The 20,949-nt window shown below is 41.8% G+C and overlaps 1 protein-coding gene across 3 annotated transcripts in view; it reads right to left on the reverse strand.

The window, feature by feature from the left end:
• PPP6R2 (protein phosphatase 6 regulatory subunit 2) overlaps positions 1–20,949 on the reverse strand; it is a 204,396-nt gene that overhangs the window by 47,863 nt on the left and 135,584 nt on the right. For 2 of the 3 annotated variants that reach the window (XM_077264346.1, XM_077264347.1), the window contains exons 11-19: positions 15,646–15,846; positions 15,465–15,529; positions 15,081–15,196; positions 14,146–14,231; positions 13,842–13,922; positions 13,589–13,686; positions 12,102–12,159; positions 9,053–9,174; positions 5,338–5,525 (exon numbers count right to left, since the gene is read on the reverse strand). In XM_077264346.1, the coding sequence (XP_077120461.1) occupies positions 5,338–5,525; positions 9,053–9,174; positions 12,102–12,159; positions 13,589–13,686; positions 13,842–13,922; positions 14,146–14,231; positions 15,081–15,196; positions 15,465–15,529; positions 15,646–15,846 (1,015 nt within the window). The remainder of the gene's footprint in view (positions 1–5,337; positions 5,526–9,052; positions 9,175–12,101; positions 12,160–13,588; positions 13,687–13,841; positions 13,923–14,145; positions 14,232–15,080; positions 15,197–15,464; positions 15,530–15,645; positions 15,847–20,949) is intronic. The other variant, XM_077264348.1, reaches the window with a different exon arrangement.

Raw genomic sequence — 20,949 nt, forward strand, 5'->3', positions numbered from 1 at the left:
TGTATGAGGTATCTGGTGTGTATGTGATGGCTGCGTGTGTGTGATGGGTGTGTGTGATGGCTGCGTGTGTGTGTGTGATGGCTGCGTGTGTGTGTGTGATGGCTGCGTGTGTGTGTGTGATGGCTGCGTGTGTGTGTGTGATGGCTGCGTGTGTGTGTGATGGCTGCGTGTGTGTGTGTGATGGCTGCGTGTGTGTGTGATGGCTGCGTGTGTGTGTGTGATGGCTGCGTGTGTGATGCATTTGTGTCAAAGCTGCATGTGTTTGTGAGCTGCGTTTGTGATGCTGCGTGTGTATGTGTGATACTGCGTGTGTATGTGATACTGCATGTGTGTGTGTGATGCTGCATGTGTGTGAGCTGCGTGCGTGTGTGAGCGTCATGTGTGTTCATTATACAGTATGGAGCGTCATGTGTGGTCATTATACAGTATGGAGCATCATGTGTGGTCATTATACGGTATGGAGCACTGTGTGGCCATATTTTTTTGTTTATAATTATTGTATATGAAACAGTGTAATCAGCAGTGCTAAATGGGTGTGGTTGGGACGTGGATATGGGTGTGACTAATTATGAATGGGTGTGGTCAGGGACGTGGCCTAAAATTTGCCGCGGCGCGCTTTGCGCGCCGCAAACTTTGTCCCTCTTTCCCAGCTTCAAAAGTTGGGAGGTATGCTTCCGGTGTCTGGCATCACCTCACTACACTGCAGTGCCCTGAGGAGGAGAGCAGCTATGTTCAGACTGTAAGGGAGGGAGCCATAAATCCTTCACCCCTCTCTCAGATAAGCAGAACATGTGGCCAGGAAGCCTTGTCCAATCGCTTCCAGAACAGCAAAATTGCTATGGATTCAATAGAAAGTTTTCTAAAGGGTGATTGTGTTCACTATCTAACTTCTATGTGAGAAATTGTATAATTTATTGGCGTTGGTCAAAACTTGAACCTATCCAGGGGTCCAATTATAATAATGCGATTATTGGCGTCCAGCCCCCACACCACTGATCTGCTGTTATTTGGGTCCGCTATAGTGATGAAGGTAGCTGCAATAGTCGTTCCATTGAATGTGTAGCAGCCACTGCTGGGTACAACAGACCAGCTCTTATAGCTGCAGCCGTTTTGCAGTACCCGGCAGCGCCTGCTACACAGCATCTCCCCCATTCAGCGGGTCTATGGAAAGTGTTTACATATTGCTGCCAACAGTTGGTCGGCATGGGAATCTGACCACAAACAACATAATATTGATGAATAGCTCATCACTGTATTTTGAGCAGACAGCTCCTTTAGTTGTATCGGCATCAGCTGCAGGGGTGTAAGTGATGGTGGGCTGCATTATATTCTATGTGGGGGCTGCATTATATTCTATGTGGGGGTTGCATTATACTATATGAGGGCTCCATTATATTCTCTGGGGGGGAATTATACTCTATGAGGGGGCTACATTATATTCGATGAGGTGGGCTGCTTTATATTCTATGAGGGGGCTACATTCTATTCTATGAGGGGGGCTACCCCAACCAGTGCTATATCATTACAACGTGTACTACCTTATATTATACCCTGATATTAGCGTGTTTTACGGTACAATCGGTGGTCTTGTATTTATTTCTATTTTCTATGTAGCTACATTGTGGGCCCAAAGAATGATTTTCTCTGGTGGGCCCAAGGTGCTCCAGTCCGACGCTGTAACAGAGGTTGATCGTCTGAACATACTGCCTTAGCTCTTCAATGAGATGGACCAGGCCAGCACTCCCCTTGGAAGTGGAAAGATGGAAACACTGCTAGTATTCTCTAAACCAGCCATCAAGGACTGTAGGTAAAAAAAACTAGAATAAGGTGCAGAACGTCTTAGGGACTAAGATTGTCAAATTCTTTAAACTACGTACTGATCTAGCCACCTCAGAGGGAGGCTTCAATTACCACTTAATGTGTATAAAAGTGGTGTCCTACTCAGGGACAATGCCTCCACAAGTGCAGAGAATCAGGGGGACGCCCTCAAAATATGAAGCCCAATGGCAAGAACGTCAGACTGTCAAGTGGATACGGGGTGACCCAACTCTAAGGATCAGGATGCGACAATCTTGGCGTTTCTGACCAATGGTCTAAGATAACACGAACAAAAGGACTCCTACGGGCTGAAGAAGCCTATATGAATGTTAGCTGCCTGCATCCTGCACTGCAAAGCAAAAAAAGACTATCTGAGTGAGGCAGTCACCTCTGCCTCCAGAATTACAGAAAATGTTCCTGCTAAAGGTTGGAATCATTAAAAGGCGGCTATCCTGTGAAAAAGTTTAGCCACTGCAAACGTCTTCTGTAAAACAAAAGAAAGACAGCACAGTGGCTCAGTGCTTAGCACTGCAGCGCTGTAGTTCTGGGTTCAGATCCCACCAAGGACAACATCTGTAAGGAGTTTGTATGTTATTCCCGTGTTTGCGCGAGTTTCCTCCACGTTCTCGGGTTTCCTCCCACACGCCAATGACATACCGATAAGGAATTGTGAGCCCCAATGTTGACAGTGCTGTTGAATTAATGGAGCTATACAAGTTAGTAAAAGCTAAACTAAATAATTGGGTGTTGCCTGCACATGTTTAGCCTGCTGGGGAAAAGTCAGTTTTCTTTTTTTTTTTTAATAAGATGTATTCTTACCATCAGCCTCCAGATGGCAGCATATAACCCATAGTTCCTGTGTCCCTTACAGCGAACCTGTCAGCAGGATTGTGCACAGTAACCTACAGACAGTGTCAGGTCGGCGCTGTTATACTGATTACAATGATACTTTGAATGATGAAATCCATCTTGTGGTTGTTGTTTAATCCTTATTTGTTGTTTTCAGTTAATGAGAATCTGGTGCTTAATGGGGGGCCCCTTTATGTGGTGCTTACATATGCATCTGTATGGGCTTGTTTATGACAGGTCACTGATTCTTCAGTGACCTGCCCCCTATTTTACATACTGCATATAATATTGGGTAGTTATAAAAAAAAATGTGTTATGAAAATGGCACTGGCACCTGTGCTGTAGAATGATACAAGCCTAATATGCATATGTGCATTTATGATTTAGGGTATGTGCACACGTTCAGGATTTTTTGCGTTTTTTCACGATAAAAATGCATACATATGCATCCTATCATTTAGAATGCATTCCGCAATTTTTGTGCACATGATGCGTTTTTTTCCACCAAAAAAACACATCGCGGTAAAAAAAAAACAGCATGTTCATTAATTTTGCGGATTTTTCGTGTAAAAACCGCATGCGGATTTCTGGCAGAAATGTCCGTTTTTTGTCAGGATATTTCTGCAAGAAATCCTGAACGTGTGCACATACCCTTAGTCATATAGCATTGTGGAATTAAAAAAAAATTATCTTCATCAAAATGGTGTCGCTGTTCCGATAGATGCTACTGCACAAGCGCCGCCGCCATTTTGTTGAGGAAAAAAAATAGTTTCCATCAAGATGGCGCCGGCTCATTAGCATCAGAACGCGTTAGATGCTAGAGAGAATAAATTAGCACGGCGCAGTAGCATCTATCGATGATTGGATCCATCAAAATGGAGAAGGCTGTGCCTGCGTAGTAGCATCTATCTCCAGTAAAATGGCGTAGGTGTTTGCGCAGCTGCATCTATCAGAACACAATACATGTTACTGTGCAGGCACCGCCACCATTTTGATGAAGAAATAGTATTGCAGGGGAAAAAAAATATCTTCATCGAAATGGCGGTAGCGCTTGTGCAGTAGCATCTATTGAAACGCGCAGGCGCCGCCGCCATTTTGATGAAGATATCCCTCCCACAATACTATATGACTAAATCATAAATGCATATATGCATATTAGGCATTGTATCATGCTACAGAGCTGGCGCCATTTTGATGAATGTTAAAAAAATGTATGTAACCACACAATATGTATGTATGTAAAATAGGGGTCAGTTCACTGAAGGGTCATTGACCTGTAATAAGCCCATACAGATGAATATGAGAGCAGCGCACCACATGAAGACCCCCGCACAGGCCGCCCCGGAGCACAAGAATTTCACCAACAGAAAACTACAAATAAAGATTAAACAATCACAAGATGGATTTCATCAACCAAGGTATCATTTTAATCAGCACAACAGAGCCAACCTCACAGTATCTGTAGTTTACTGAGCAAAATCCTGCTGACAGGGTCCCTTTAATAAAGTCACTGAGAAATATAAATTACAAAAAAAGAAATTGAAATTAAACCCAAAAAACGACATCTTCCCTGAATTTAGACATCTGGCATATTGTCAAAATGCCTCTCAGCATTTTATACATGCAGGGACCCGCATGTAATTTTACGTCAAAGTGAGATTTTTTGTAAAAGATGCATAAACATTGATATTACTGGCCAAAAGTCTGACTCAAACAGGAAATTAGATACACAACACCTAATTCTTAAAATACAATATGTGCTGAATCCATATACACCGCCTGGGCATTTGTATAAATTTTATATATCCTTATAAATTCATCAGAATTAGACAATTTTTAAAATTTTAAGAAGCTTTCGGATATCTATTTTTTTGTGGTCTATGAGAAGCGAATATATTAGAAGCCCCATACAAATTGCCCATTTTAAAAAGCCCACTCCTTAAAGTATTTAAAAGTAATAATTAGAAAGTTTGTTAAAAGGAACCTGTCAGCAGAATTGTGCTCCGTAACCTACAGACACTGTCAGGTCAGAGCCATGGCCAGTGCGAACAGGAGGGGCTACAGCAGGCATCTCCCCAACTGGAAAATATCTGACAGTTGGCCATTTACTCGAAGCTTTGCTGACGGATCGGTAGAGCACCCTAACTAGTGCAGTATAATAAGGACCAAACCCCACCCTAGCCAATACAGTCCAAAGATAGCGCCACTCAATGCTGGCAAAGGCTTTGGCAGCATCGATGTCTAAAACTGCCCTACTCCCAGTATCATTTGATCTTACTAAAGGCCTCAGATTAATTGCAGTGGATTAATTGTATTGGGCATAAAGCCTGGCCTGTCTTCCTGGATCACATCAGAGAGAACTTATATCAATCTATTGGTCAGGACTTTAGCTATAGATTTAATATCCCCTGTGAGGAGGGAGACTGGTAAATAGGAATCGGGCTCAGCTGATTCATCCCCGGCTTCAATATTAACACTATTATTAAAGGCAGGGCAGATTTTTAATCTGGAAGTAAACAAAAGAAGGACAGCAAGCAGAGAACTTGAAAACCGCGAGGAGCGGTTACAGAAATTTTTATTATAAACCTGTCTAACATTACAGAAAATGTAAATATTTTAATGACACAGTTAACATTTGTAATGAATAAAATATGAAGTTTCAGCTTTTACCTTCTGATGTTGTACCTTCTCTATTTGTGGGAGGACTACTACTGATTGGGCTAAGATTCTGAGGTGTTTCTGCATTATTACATCCTCCCTGTCCATTGTCATCTGTTGCGGGGCTGCTCTCTGGCTCTCCATTTTCTAAGTCACTGCGTGATGAGTCTTCAGAAGACTGTGATACTCCAAACCTGCAACTTAAAAATCAGATCAATGAATAAAGAGAGGGGTAAAAACACCAGCCACTTTACTGATGTCTCTACCTTGTCCCAGTCATTGCACTGGATGATCATTCTCTACAGAATATAATACAAACTTATCTCTATCACCCACAAAGCTCTCCATAGTATTGTACCACCCTGTATCTCCGCCGTCATCTCTGTCTGTCAACCTACCCGCTCTGCCCCCCATTTTTTGACAACAAGCCCTGCTAAAGCAGACAGATGTGGGATGGTATTCTCAGGCTGATAAGGGGCCATGGATATTGCCCCACCCCCCCCAGTCTAAAAACAGCCGCCCAAAAAAGGCACATCTATTAGATGTGCCAATTCTGGCACTTTGCCCGGCTCTCCCCACTGGCGGTGGCAAGTGGGGTTGATGTCACTTTTGTCACCATTCTCACAATGATCTGCAGTGAATTCACTGAGCTCAACTACGGTGAGCTCACTGACTTTTTCTCACAGTGCTGGGGTGCTTGATGAGGTCACCGCTGCTTACTGATGCTGTGCTTGCAACAGCTCATTCACCATTGGTTCTCAGCCTGGATGCTCGCATATTGGCACTGTCCACGTTAAAAACTTTTTCTCCCCAGACATGGATTACAGCGTGAGACAGAAGGACGGAGAGGTGAGGGATATGGCTGTTTTTTATTTTGGTTTTATTACAGGAGACGAGGGCTTCAATAGAATGGGCATTAGGTAAGTACAACTGTGCTTGTTATTTTTAAATAAAAAAGGATAAGTGTGTTTTGTTTTTATTTCAAATAAAATACTTTATTCTGGCTTTGTATTTATTTACAATGCAACTATAGGATTAATAAATGGATAGGCGTCTTATAGACACCTCTCCATTGCTAAGCCATGGGCTTGATGTCACCAGACAATATAAAGGTAACATCAACCCCACTAATATGAACCTCACTTGCCACCACCACAGGGCAAGTGGGAAATGTCAGGCAAATTGCCAGAATTGGTGCATCTAATAGATGTGCCTTTTTTGGGCAGCTGCTGGTTGGTATTTTTAGGCTGTGTGGGGGGGAAGAGTAATATCCATGACCCCTTACCGGACTAAGAATACTAGCCCCCAGCAATCTGCTTTAGCAAAGCTGGTTGTCAAAAATTAGGGGGGACTTCACGCCGTTTTTGTTTCATTATTTACATTTATTTAAAAAATTTAAAGAAAAACAGCATGGGTACCCTCTATTCTTGATAACCAGCTTTGCTGAAGCTGACAGCTGAGGGTTGCAGCCCACAGCTGTCAGTTTTGCCTGACTAGTTATCAAAAATATAGGGGAATCCACAACGTTTTTATTTATTTATAGCAGACTTCAGCACCCGGCACCGGGGAGCCGTGCGAACTGTACCGCTGATTCCCAGGTACCAGCACATGTCGCACTGAAGACACACGAATGTCATCAGTGTGAACATGTGAGGGATGTTTTGTGGACAGTGCTGCTGCTAAAAAACAGACATGTCAGCGTGTTTTGCCCATGGACATATGGTCCGTGGAAACACACTGACATGTGCACAGACTCATTCACTTGAATGGGTCTACGTGTGTAAGTGAATCTGCTACATGTGAAAACTGTCACCATATGCACTGGACAAACAGACATCTGAAAGAGCCCTTAGCCAATCAGAATCAGATCTCACGTATCCTATTTTCTTGAAGATTTCTCCTTCATTTGCTAAAGACACAGTGTATTATACATACCAGAAATCTAAGCACTGGAAGATGACTCTACAAGTCAACTGCTATACCAATACAATAAGCAATACTGCAAAATATTCTATTGTTTTCATGTGTACAAGCTGTGGAATAGCCAAATTAAATACATAAAATTATATTAAAGAAGACCAGGTCAAAACATGCATGATTTTCCTTTTATTTTCTTCCCGCAGCTAAACTCTACCTAATCTGTACCATAAATAGAGCCAATCAACACAGTCATTAGAGAGGAGGAGATGAGCATCTGATACATACTATTAACCCCTTCATGACCTTGGGATTTTCTGTTTTTCCATGTTCGTTTTTCGCTCCCCTCCTTCCCAGAGCCATAACTTTTTTATTTCTCCGTCCATATGGCCATATGAGGGCTTATTTTTTGCGGGACGAGTTGTACTTTTGAACGACATCATTGGTTTTACCATGTCGTGTACTTGAAAACGGGAAAAAAATTCCAAGTGCGGTGAAATTGCAAAAAAAGTGCAATCCCACACTTGTTTTTTGTTTGGCTTTTTTGATAGGCTCACTAAATGCTAAAACTGACCTGCCATTATGATTCTCCAGGTCATTACGAGTTCATAGACACCTAATATGAGTAGGTTCTAGTTTGTCTAAGTGGTGAAAAAAATTCCAAACTTTGCTAAAAAAAAAAAAAAAAAAAAAAAAAAAAATTTCCGATATCTGTAGCGTTTCCATTTTTCATGATCTGGGGTCGGTTGAGGGCTTATTTTTTGCGTGACGAGCTGGCGTTTTTAATACCATTTTGGTGCAGATACGCTCTTTTGATCGCCCGTTATTGCTTTTTAATGCAATGTCGCGGCGACCAAAAAAAACGTAATTCTGGCGTTTTGAATTTTTTTCTCGCTACGCTGTTTTGCGATCAGGTTAATGCTTTTTTTTTATTGATAGATCGGGCGATTCTGAACGCAGCGATACCAAATATGTGTAGATTTGACTTTTTATTAATTGATTTATTTTGAATGGGGCGAAAGGGGAGTGATTTAAACTTTTATATTTTTTTTATTTTTTTCACATTTTTTTTTTACTTTTTTTTTTAACTTTTGCCATGCCGATCTTATGTTCGCTGCTATGTAGGAGAAAATCAGGTGTGCTGTGAGTGCCGACCACAGGGTGGCGCTCACAGCTACCGTGCATCAGTAACCATAGAAGTCTCAAGGACCTCTATGGCTACAATGGAGAAGCATCGCCGACCTCCGATCATGTGACGGGGGTCGGCGATGCGCTCATTTCCGGCCGCCCGGCCGGAAGCGGTAGTTAAATGCCGCTGTCGGCGTTTGACAGCGGCATTTAACTAGTTAATAGGCGCGGGCAGATCGCGATTCTGCCCGCGCCTATTACGGGCACATGTCAGCTGTTCAAAACAGCTGACATGTCCCGGCTTTGATGCGGGCTCCGGCGGTGAGCCCGCATCAAAGCAGGGCTTCTGACCTCGGACGTACTATCCCATCCGAGGTCAGAAAGGGGTTAAAACAATATGAATAGACAGGTTGAAATAGAGCCCATCAGATCACCTTTTCCTCCAAAACAAGATGTAGGGGACCAATTGGGCTGTTCAATAGAGCAGACATGTCTGCAGAAAATATCAGGTCTAAGATCAGCTCTAGATTAATAACTTATTTAATCGAAATACTTGTATAGGTTTCATTCTAAAATATACTATGACATAGTGATACCTGAAAGGCATCAACATATGAAATCAAGCAGAAAGGAAAAGTTGGCAGAATGAGGGAATAGGGTAACTGATAAGTTTTCTACTTACCGAGTTCTAGACTTAACCTGTGTGCCATAACCAATCTCCTTTTCTTCCCAAATATCCTCTTCTTCATCATCAAACTGCTGAATACGTTCATTGCAGCAAGCTTCAAATAGGGCAGCATTAGGCTTAAATAAAAAAACACAATTATTTGCGACAACTTCCACTATTTAACTATATATTTCAACACACAAATTTATATTCAATATTCTATATATTTTAGTTTGTTTCCTGTTTATAATATTTATAGTTCTGCTTCAAAAATGTCATCTCTCAGCACACATAGTGATGGCTAATCTTTAAGGGTACCATCACACAGTGCAATTTTGATCGCTACAACGGCACGATTCGTGACGTTCCAGCGATGCATTTACGATATCGCTGTGTCTGACACGCTACTGCGATCCGGATCCCCGCTGAGAATCGTACGTCGTAGCAGATCGTTTGAAACTTTCTTTCGTCGTCTAGTGTCCCGCTGTGGCGGCATGATTGCATTGTGTGACACAGGTTGTATACGTTGTGCGCACAGTAACCAACGGCTTCTACATCGCAAATACGTCATGAAATTATCGCTCCAGCGCTGTGTATTGCAACGTGTGACCGCAGTATACGACGCTGGGGCGATACTTATACGACGCTGCAACGTCACGAATCATGCCGTCGTAGCGATGAAAATGGCACTGTGTGACGGTACCCTAATTCTAAAGGGATCAGCTTTATCATCAGCTTTTAAAGGGAATCTGTCACCTAAATTTGTAATGCTGTAGATAAGCCCCCGATGCAACCTGAAAGATGAGAAAAACAAGTTAGATTATACTCACCCAGGGGCGGTCCGGGTCTGATTGGTGTCGCAGGTCTGGGTCCGGCGCCTCCTATCTTCATACGATGTCGTCCTCTTCCTTGCTGCTGTTGCGGCTCCTGCGCAGGCGTACTTTGTCTGCCCTGTTGAGGGCAGAGCAAAGCACTGCAGTGCGCAGGCGCCGGGAAAGGCCAGAGAGGCCCAGCGCCTGTGCACTGCAGTACTTTACGCTGCCCTCAACAGGGCAAATCAGTACGCCTGCGCAGGAGCCGCAACAGAAAGAGGATGATGAGATCGGATTAAGATGGGAGGCGCCGTACCCGGACCGCGACGCCCATCGGACCCGAACCACACCGGACCGCCCCTAGGTGAGTATAATCGAACTTGTTTTTCTTATCTTTTCAGGTTACATCGGGGGCTTATCTACAGCATTACTGCGGTGGCCACAGTTTATAGGGCCAAAATTAGGTGACAGATTCCCTTTAACATAAAGGGGTAATCCCATCTCCAAGATCCAATATGTAGTAAATGCAATAATAGTAATATTAGCAAATACCTCCAATTAGAAATGTGGTATAGGTTTTCTGATTCACTATGTCTCTTTCATCATGAGCAGGCATGGCAGGACCTTAGGTATCAGTGACCGACAGCCATTACTGTATGCACACTTATAAAGGAAGCTGTCAGTCACTGGACCAAAAATCCCAGATGAGCAGATCATTAAATGATGAAAACACAGGGTATTCAGAATCTTTTCTCAAAAAAAATATATACACTAGTGTATGAGCCTAGTTTTTCAGCACATTTTTTTGTGCTGAAAATGCCCCCTCGGCTGTACGAGTCATTGTCCCAGAAAGACGTGGAGGAGCAGCTGGTCAGAGAGGCAGGAGCCAGCGGCTGCGGCTAAAGCCTGTGCCCGCTGCTAAAGAGAAATGAATATTCATTTTTCTTATAGCGCACAAAGTTACAGCCGCAGCCACCGGCTTCCAGCACACAGCCTACTTACCTTCCCTGCACGCCCTCGCTGCATCTCGTTTCGATGTCAGTAGCTCTTCTGGCTGAGCGATCACGTCTCCCCGCTCATTAAAGTAATGAATATTCACCTCTCTCCACTCCCATAGGCGTGGAGTGAATATTCATGACCTTAATGAGCGGGGACAGGTGATCGCTCGGCTGAAAGAGCTACTGGCACCGGAACGAGATGCAGCGAGGCCGCACAGGGAAGGTAAGTAGGATGTGTTTTTTGTTTTTTTTTATGGGAACCATGCATACAAGGATAGGGATGGGGAGCCATGCATACAAGGATAGGGGATAAAAAGCCATGCATACAAGGATGGGGATAAGGAGCCATGCATGCACCGACAGGGAGCCATGCATACAAGGACGGGGAGCCATGCATACAAGAATGGGGAGCCATGCATACAAGGACGGGGAACCATGCATACAAGGACAGGGATGAGGGGACAATGCATACCCGGCTTATACTTGAGTCAAAAAGTTTTCCCGGTTTTTCTTGGCAAAATTAGGTGCCTCTAATTAGGCTTATACTCTGTTCGATTTATACTCGAGTATATACGGTATCCATCTACTCCACTCCCCCTATTTTATAACATGATGCAACCAAACTGCACTGCACTTTCATGGTGACAGATTCTGCTTAAATGCTGTTAATAGGATCAGAGCAGCAGCTTAGGCAAGATGGCTGCCCAATTTTCATATATAACAAAATATAAAAAGAAAAACAAACATTACAACAAATATATGTTTTACTGTCTGTTTTAAACAGTTAAAAAATCTAGGTGATGAATTCCCTTTAAGTTCCGGAAGTTACATATGTTAGTCTTACAGAAATACCCCTGGCTTATCTTTTATTTAAGATTAATTTTCTTTTAATTTATTATATTTTCCATTATAGGTAGCATTGGGAAAAGGCAGCTATGATGTATTTATGCTCAACTGTGTAAAATGTAATGCTGGATATGATATAAACCTACATATTCAAACAAATGTGAACATAAATAATTATGCAATGAGGCAAAAAATAAGATCTAAAAAATTAAAATATCTAGAATTTTTTGCATTAATTGCCGAAAGTGTTTGGATTATTACATGTATAACCAAGACGTAATTAATCCTAGAAAAATGAAAAGTAAATGAAGGAAATGCTTACAGGTCTTTGGATACAAAAACACAGAGTAAATACTTATGGGCATGAAGAATGAACAACATTATACGAGATGAATCCATGGAACTTACATTTTCGTCCTCAGCTTCTAGATTAAAATTAATTTCAGTGATTCGATCAAAAGGAGCACTGAAAAAAAATAAGGGAGTTTCAACTTTAACATGGCCTCATCAAAATTATTTCATTAGACAATGAATGCTGAGAAAAAAAGAAAAGAAAATGAAGGCAATTTATGTGATTCAAAATGCTGGCCACAATGGGAACCAGTTTATAAACTCATTCAAGTACTAGGGTGTATCAGAACAGCAGTAAAGATTAGCCAGAAGCAAATCCACATGAGATATTTAGACAATCTGCTGCAGGTTATTACATGGATTCTATATACAACACTATCCAGTAAAGATATATATTGTGCAGACCTTTCTTTTCTTAACATAAACCATAAGAATGAACTGGTGACCGTTGTTTGGCATCTTGTAAAGGTTTCCGATTTATATACTGTATATGCTGGGAGCTATTTTTGTTGCATACGTCAAAAAGGGTCATTAATGTGATGTGAAAATGGCATTAGCGCTTTCCAAAGAAAGGTCAGAGGACATGAAATGGTTCAAAACGGAAAAAGTACATATTTTCTCACAACACGTGAATGGGGAATAAAATTCTCCTTTCACTTATTTATACGTCAGATTTATCATATATTCTGTCCAGATTTAGGAACACAATTGATACCTAAATCTGGTTAGGATTCACAACGTGTCAACTCGGAATAAAGGTTATCGTGAATGAAGGAGCGAGAATTAAAATCTAAACAGGATGACAATGTCTGAATGAACGAGCAAAACTCTTGATCACTGGGTGGAATGATCTTGTATGCTGCAACAACGGCAGCCTGTGCACACTGAACGATCTATTACTGCGTAGTGCACATTTGAAGAGTGGTCTGCCTGTGTAGATGATCAGTTTAAAAGAATAAAGGCCTGATTCATCCAGACCGGCGTTCTTCACACCAGTCTTGATGAGGAAGTGTGCTAGAGTCAGACTCTCCTGATTCATGAAGAGGCAAATGCCTTTTCATGAATCAGGAGCGTTGGCCGATGGCTGTGCATCTCAGTGTGTGCTGCACCACTAATCCTACTCCAGTCTCTGCTGGAATAAGATCTATGGCACTGCATCTGCCGCCGATAGTTATGAATTTAATGCTCGGCGGTTGTCATACCCCCACTCCATCCACTTTGTTGGAGACTGAAAAAAAATTGCGCGAGAGTGACAAAAGTCACAAAATTTTAGCGCAACCTTAAGTCGTGCCAATATTATGTAACTTTTCAAAAGTTTTTATGCCAGTTTCGAAATAGCTGCACTTTTCATGCCTAAAAATTACCACTGCAGGCGAAGATAATGTTTTTTTTTTACGTTAACTCCTAACTATCTTTATAACATGTGTGGAAAATTGCTAAACTTTAGCTTTCAGTTGTCACACACAACTCAGATTGACCTTCTTCAGTTTTACTGACATGTGACTTAAGAAATGACACAATATGATGATAAGAAAGTGAATTACTTAATGTTGTCTTCCTGCTCTGCAAATTCTTCATCGTTGAAACCAAACTGGTCAACAAAGTTAGAAGTCATCTGCTGAACTTGGTAGTCTGAAAAAGCCTGAATTCCAGAAATCAGCATCAAATCCAAAAGGTTAACAAGGGAACAATTTGAAATGAGTTTTAAAAAAAACACAGCAACAACAAATATTATTTTCAAAAAGCGCAATGATAGTTTGCACACTAAAACCGACATTAACCAGATTAACTACTGACCTGCTGCACAGACAACTCATTAGGAAAAGCACCATCAATATCTTCATCTTCACTGGATGAGCGTAGATGATGGGTGTTTACCTATAATGCATTTAAATATACCGGGTCATTTTATATTGTGACTGAATCGCATTATGCCTCTTCTGTGGCAAAGAAAAAACACTGAAAAAAGGATGAAAGTAGCACATACAAACCCAATTCCCACATATGTAACATATATTATGATTATCTGAACATAGAACACAATACAGTATACTACGCAGACAATAAATATGTGATGCAAGTAATGGTATGGTAACTGTACCAGGTCCACAGTGTTCCTTCTGTTTGTTTCAGTCAATGTCTCCTCAACAAAGGTTTCCCACCTCCCCCTGCAGTCCTCTGGGAGTCCTAGGAAGATAAATGGGGAGAAGAGTTAAATAAAACCCAATGTTACTAAATGTTTATCCCACCTACAATATGTGTTTGATAAAATACAATAATTCCTTAGCATAAAAATATTGTCATTCAAGTCAAATGAAACGCTTTGAACCATGATTGATAGCCTTTGCTGTATGACTCTGCATTTACAGAAGACTGTCCCTAATTAAGTAGGACCTCCCACTGGATTCCGAAGTATGAGATGAGGAATATCTTAAGGCTAAGGGCACACATTGCAGAATTGCCGCGGATATCCATGGGATATCTGATTGGTGGGTGCGCAACTTCCGACAAAACTCCCGATCTGCTGTACCCAATGCATGCTGCTGCAAGAAGTACTGCTTTGCGGAGCTGCACATCTCCGTCAACTGTATAATGGCACAGCCTGGTACTGCACATACGCACGCTATTAGAATCAATAAAAGGAGGATGTTAACTAAGTGGCCCCTATACCATTGACAGACCTGTGCAATGCAGCTTTTCAGTTGAGCACATCCAGCCACTGCTTGCGTAGATAACAACTGATCAGGTGTCGCATCTCCACTGATCAGATATTCATGACCTATCCTAATATAGGCCATCAATGTAAAAGCCCCGGTTAACCCCTTTAATGGTGTGGATGGGGTTAGAGCTGCAGCAGATAAAGTAAGTCCGGTAAGTGACACAACCCAATGTCCTTATTTTATGTTGCCCTCAGAATGGAAAGTATAAACCTGGTGACAGATTCCCCTAAATGGCAGTGTATTATTGTGACATGTCTGCTGGGATATTACACCAAATGGCACAAATAAAAATTGGACTGTGTACATACAATGTTACCTGTAATAAAGTCACTGATCCGTATTTGAATAGGACCTTTCTCCATATTCTGTACAACTGCATTTGCAATACGAGTTAAGTGACCCATGTTTCCTCTCCTCATTCCACCCTCTGCCCTGCATACGAATACAGTGGAATGGTCAGTTCCAAAACTAGCATACACAGATGCAAAGGAAATACATTTGTCTCTTAATTCATAGGGTAACCGTAAAGAATTCTGAAGAAAAATAAATGCATAAAAACACTATGCAAGTAATATTCACACGGCAAGAATTATAGTACCATGCATCATGGAAACGGACAATAATAGAACGACAGAATTGATCCTGCATGGAAGTATAATTTATGCTTATGGTAAGTTGTGACACAATTGCTGGTACTCACTGAATCTTATCATTTGTTTCCCATGCATCCAATATTCTTTGAACCAAGCAGCACTCCTGAAAAAGCTGGAACAGGTAGAAATCTGTCACATTATGTGATGACATTCTAGACATGGCAGTAGCAACAATAAAAGAATAGCTGTTACCGAGCAGAGTATTTTACAATGAATATTCTGACTTACATGTGGAACCATAAGATCCTCCTGCTCAGGTACTAAAGTCTCTGCATTTTCAGTGCTGACGTTAGGAGCCTCCAAGTTTGCTTTCTCCTCCACAGCATCATAACTTTTTCCACTATGCAGAGAGTGGGAGAGGATTGCTGCTATGCACATCTCCACCTGGATGTGTAGAAAGTTATTCCAAGTGTACCTAAAAAATAAGTCCTAGAGGATATATGGAAGTGAGAATTTAGATACTTCATTTTATGCAGCATTATTTAGGAGACATAAGTTCCCTGTTACTAAGTTGAAGAAAAGGGGGAGGGGGTTGCTAACAGAAAAAAAAACTTTAAAAACATACATTTGTTAGATATGCATTAAAATACCAAAAAATAATCGAATAACATGTATATAAAACATGTGAAAATCCAAGATAAAGAAGAAAGGGCGCCTACGTGATGCAAGCCCTAATCTGATATCTGGCAATACCAGGGTGCACCAAATCACCCTTCAAGCTTTGCCCTTAACAACAGAACTACCTAACCAGGGAGGTTGGCACCTGAATACACCAGCAATGCTGGCGGTCCCAGTCCTCGAAGGCTGACCCTATACTGCTTTATATTGCCCTATTAAAGTCACATGTATAGTATTGATACAATAGGTATTATAGGCAGTAATTCAACAATATAAACCTTAAAGACCCCTTTAAGTAACTTAATAAATAGTAGTAGATGATAAAGATAGGCAGATGTGCTCACAATCACAGCTCTGCACCCCACTCTCCCCAGGCTTCTACAACCAATCCTCTCTTATTGATATTTATCCCTTATCGCCTTAATTCGTGCTATTTTACCTTTTCTATATGGACTTTGAACATTCCATAATTGCATAATTCCTTTACATTCTGATGTTCAGCTGTTTTCTATATGGTTTTCCTTGACCAATGTTGCCACTATTTTGGTATGATTACATACAGATCTACATTGGGAATTCTGACCTGTGCACATGCTCCTGAGCCTATTCTATATATCTATATATATATTGTCTAAGGGGTACTTCCGTCCGTCTGTCTGTCTGTAATGGAAATCCCGCATCGCTGATTGGTCTCGCCAGCTGCCTGTCATGGCCTATGCAGCATCAATAGTAAAAAGATCTAATGTTAAAAATAATAAAAAAACAAAAAACCTGCTATTCTCACCCTCCGTCGTCCGACGTTGCGCTCGCGCCTGCCGCCATCTTCCGTTCCCAGAGATGCATTGCGAAATTACCCAGAAGAATTAGCGAGACCACTAAGTCATCTGGGTAATTTCGCAATGCATCCTGGGAACAGAAGATGGAGGCAGCCGCGCGCGCATCGCCAGAGCTTCGCTGGATCCCGGCGGGTGAGTATAGAACTATTTTTTATTTCAATTATTTTATTATTTTTTTAACAGGGATGTGGTGCCCACACTGCTAAATACTACGTGGGCTGTGTTATATACCGCGTGGCTGCTATATACTACGTGACCACTGTTATATACTGCGAGGGCTGCGTTATATACTACATGGCTGCTATATACTACGTGGGCAGTGTTATATACCGCGTGGCTGCTATATACTACATGGGCAGTGTTACATACTGCGTGGGCTGTGTGATATACTGCGTGGGCTGTGCTATATACTACGTGCCCGGTGTTATATACTGCGTCGCCTGTGCTATATACTACGTTGCCTGTGTGCCTGTGTTATATACTGCGTGGCTGCTATATACTGCATAGGCTGTGTTATATAGTACGTGGGCTGTGTTATATACTGTTTGGGCTGTTATACACTGTGTGGCCACTGTTATATACTGCGTGGCTTGTATTAACGAATCGGCTATTCCACAATATGTATGTATGTATGTATATAGCAGCCACATAGTATATGGCACAGGCCACGTAGTATTTGTCTGCTATATACTACATGGCTCCTATATACTACGTGGCCTGTGCTATACACTATGTGGCTGCTATATACACACATACATACATATTCTAGCATACCCGATGCGTTACAATCGGGCCACCATCTAGTATTTTATATTGAGTTCTGGGCGAGTGTGGTCACTCCCATTTTCATCTTGTTTTATCTTATTGTCTCTTATAAACCTTGATAAAGATTATTGTTATTATTTTGCTTCCATTGTTTTTCGGACTCTTAGGGTATGTGTCCACGTTCAGTTTTGCTTCAGGCTTTGGTCAGGATTTTTTGCAAGTAAAATCCTGACCAAAAATGCACCTGAGGTCACTGGCAGGTCACCCTTCGGTGTTCCTGCGTGTTTTGCTCATTGTAGCAACATGCTGCGTTCTTAAAAAACGCACCGCATGTGCGTTTTCGCAGGAAAAACGCATGCGTTTTTTCCTGCACAATGGAGACGGGATTTCATTAAATCCCCTCCACTATGCTGTAACATCTGGACGCTGCATTTTTGACGCTGCGGCTCAGCGCTGCGTCAAAAACGCAGCGTTTCCTGAACATAGACACATACCCTTAGACAGTTAAGACGTTGCAAACAAAACAAAAACTTTTTAAAAGGCTGCAAGAGTAAGGCCGGCGTCACACTAGCGAGTTTTACGGACGTAAGAGAGCAGAAAATATGTCCGTAAAACTCGCCAAACAAACGGCACAATTATTCTCAATGGGGCTGCTCCTATCAGCCGTATATTACGGTTCAGAATTATACGGCTTTCTACGGCTGTACAAAATCGCAGCATGCTGCATTTGTCAGCGTATTGCGCAAAAAAACGCCAATGAAAGTCTATGGGGGCGAGAAAAATCTGGATTCCACACGGACCAGCAGTGTGACTTGCGAGAAATATGCAGCGGTGTTAGTGAAAAGCCGGTAATTCAATTGCTGGCTTTTCATTTCTCCTTCCCAAACCCGACAGGATATGAGACATGGTTTACATACAGTAAACCATCTCATATCCCCTTTTTTTTTGCATATTCCACACTACTAATGTTAGTAGTGTGTATGTGCAAAATTTCAGCGCTGTAGCTGCTGAAATAAAGGGTTAAATCGCGGAAAAAATTGGCGTGGGCTCCCGCGCAATTTTCTCCGCCAGAGCGGTAAAGCCAGTGACTGAGGGCAGATATTAATAGCCAGGAGAGGGTCCATGGTTATTGGCCCCCCCGTGGCTAAAAACATCTGCCCCCAGCCACCCCAGAAAAGGCACATCTGGAAGATGCGCCTATTCTGGCACTTGGCCACTCTCTTCCCACTCCCGTGTAGCGGTGGGATATGGGGTAATGAAGGGTTAATGCCACCTTGCTATTGTAAGGTGACATTAAGCCAGATTAATAATGGAGAGGCGTCAATTATGTCACCTATGTATTATTAATCCAATTGTCTGAAAGGGTTAAAACACACACACACACATTATTAAAAATTATTTTAATGAAATAAACACACAGGTTGTTTTAATATTTTATTGCTCTCTCAATCCACCTAAGACCCTCGCTTGGCAAAAAAATAAACCCACAATATACATACCCTCTGATGTACCGTCACGTCCCACGAGGTAATCCATCTGAAGGGGTTAAAATATTTTACAAGCAGGAGCCCTGCTAATGCAGCTGTGCTCGTGCTTGTAAGCCCCGGCGAATGAAGGAAATGTAGGTCAATTACCTATAGTTACCTTCAGTCGCGGTGATGCGCCCCCTGCAGGTTGTCCTCATGAACTGCAGCCTGGGAACTTTTTCCCACGCTCCAGGTCATATGAGGACATCCACCAGGGGGCACATCACCGCGATTGAAGGTAACTATAGGTAATTGACCTACATTTCCTTCATTCGCCGGGGCTTACAAGCACGAGCACAGCTGCATTAGCAGGGCTCCTGCTTGTAAAATATTTTAACCCCTTCAGATGGATTACCTCGTGGGACGCGACGGTTCATCAGAGGGTATGTATATTGTGGGTTTATTTTTTTGCCAAGCGAGGGTCTTAGGTGGATTGAGAGAGCAATAAAATATTAAAACAACCTGTGTGTTTATTTCATTAAAATAATTTTTAATAATGTGTGTGTGTGTTTTTTAACCCTTTCAGACAATTGGATTAATAATGGATAGGTGACATAATTGACGCCTCTCCATTATTAATCTGGCTTAATGTCACCTTACAATAGCAAGGTGGCATTAACCCTTCATTACCCCATATCCCACCGCTACACGGGAGTGGGAAGAGAGTGGCCAAGTGCCAGAATAGGCGCATCTTCCAGATGTGCCTTTTCTGGGGTGGCAGATTTTTTTAGCCACGGGGGGCCAATAACCATGGACCCTCTCCTGGCTATTAATATCTGCCGTCAGTCACTGGCTTTACCACTCTGGCGGAGAAAATTGCGTGGGAGCCCACGCCAATTTTTTCCGCCATTTAACCCTTTATTTTAGCAGCTACAGCGCCCAAATTTTGCACATACACACTACTAACATTAGTAGTGTGGAATATGAAAAAAAATGGGGATATGAGATGGTTTACTGTAAGTAAACCATGTCTCATATCATGTCGGGTTTGTGAAGGAGAAATGAAAAGCCGGCAATTGAATTACCGGCTTTTCACAGATATCGCGCTGAATTAAATATAAATACATAATTTATATATATGTGTCTCAATGACATATATATATATATATATATATATATATATATATACTGTATATATGTTTTCCCGAACATTTGAGCACATAAATCCATTAGATGTCTGTTTTGCAAGCCTGCGAGAAAATATCGCAGTACGGATGCCATACGGATTACATACGGAGGATGCCATGCGCAAAATACGCTGACACACCCGGCCTACGGAGGACATACGGATCACTATTTTGGGAACATTTCTCCATATTACGGCCATAAAAAACGGACCGTATTGTCTTACGCCGAGTGTGACTCCAGCCTAAGAGTTGTCTCATCATGAACAGCATGTTGCCTGTCACTGTGTATTTAACCCCTTAACCCTGGGTGGTTTGCACGTCAATGACCTAATGGGCCAATTTTTACAATTCTGACCACTGTCCCTTTATGAGGTTATAACTCTGGAACGCTTTAACGGATCCTCATGATTCTGAGATTGTTTTCTCGTGACATATTGTACTTCATGATAGTGGTAACATTTATTTGATACTACCTGTGTTTATTTGTGAAAAAAATGGAAATTTGGAGAAAATTTCACAATTTTCCAACTTTGAATTTTTATGCTCTTAAATCACAGAGATATGTCACACAAAATACTTAATAAGTAACATTTCCCACATGTCTACTTTACATCAGCACTATTTTGGAACCAAATTTTTTTTTGTAAGGGAGTTAGAAGG

Source organism: Ranitomeya variabilis, chromosome 5, assembly GCF_051348905.1.
Source record: "Ranitomeya variabilis isolate aRanVar5 chromosome 5, aRanVar5.hap1, whole genome shotgun sequence".
Classification (NCBI taxonomy): Eukaryota; Metazoa; Chordata; class Amphibia; order Anura; family Dendrobatidae; genus Ranitomeya; species Ranitomeya variabilis.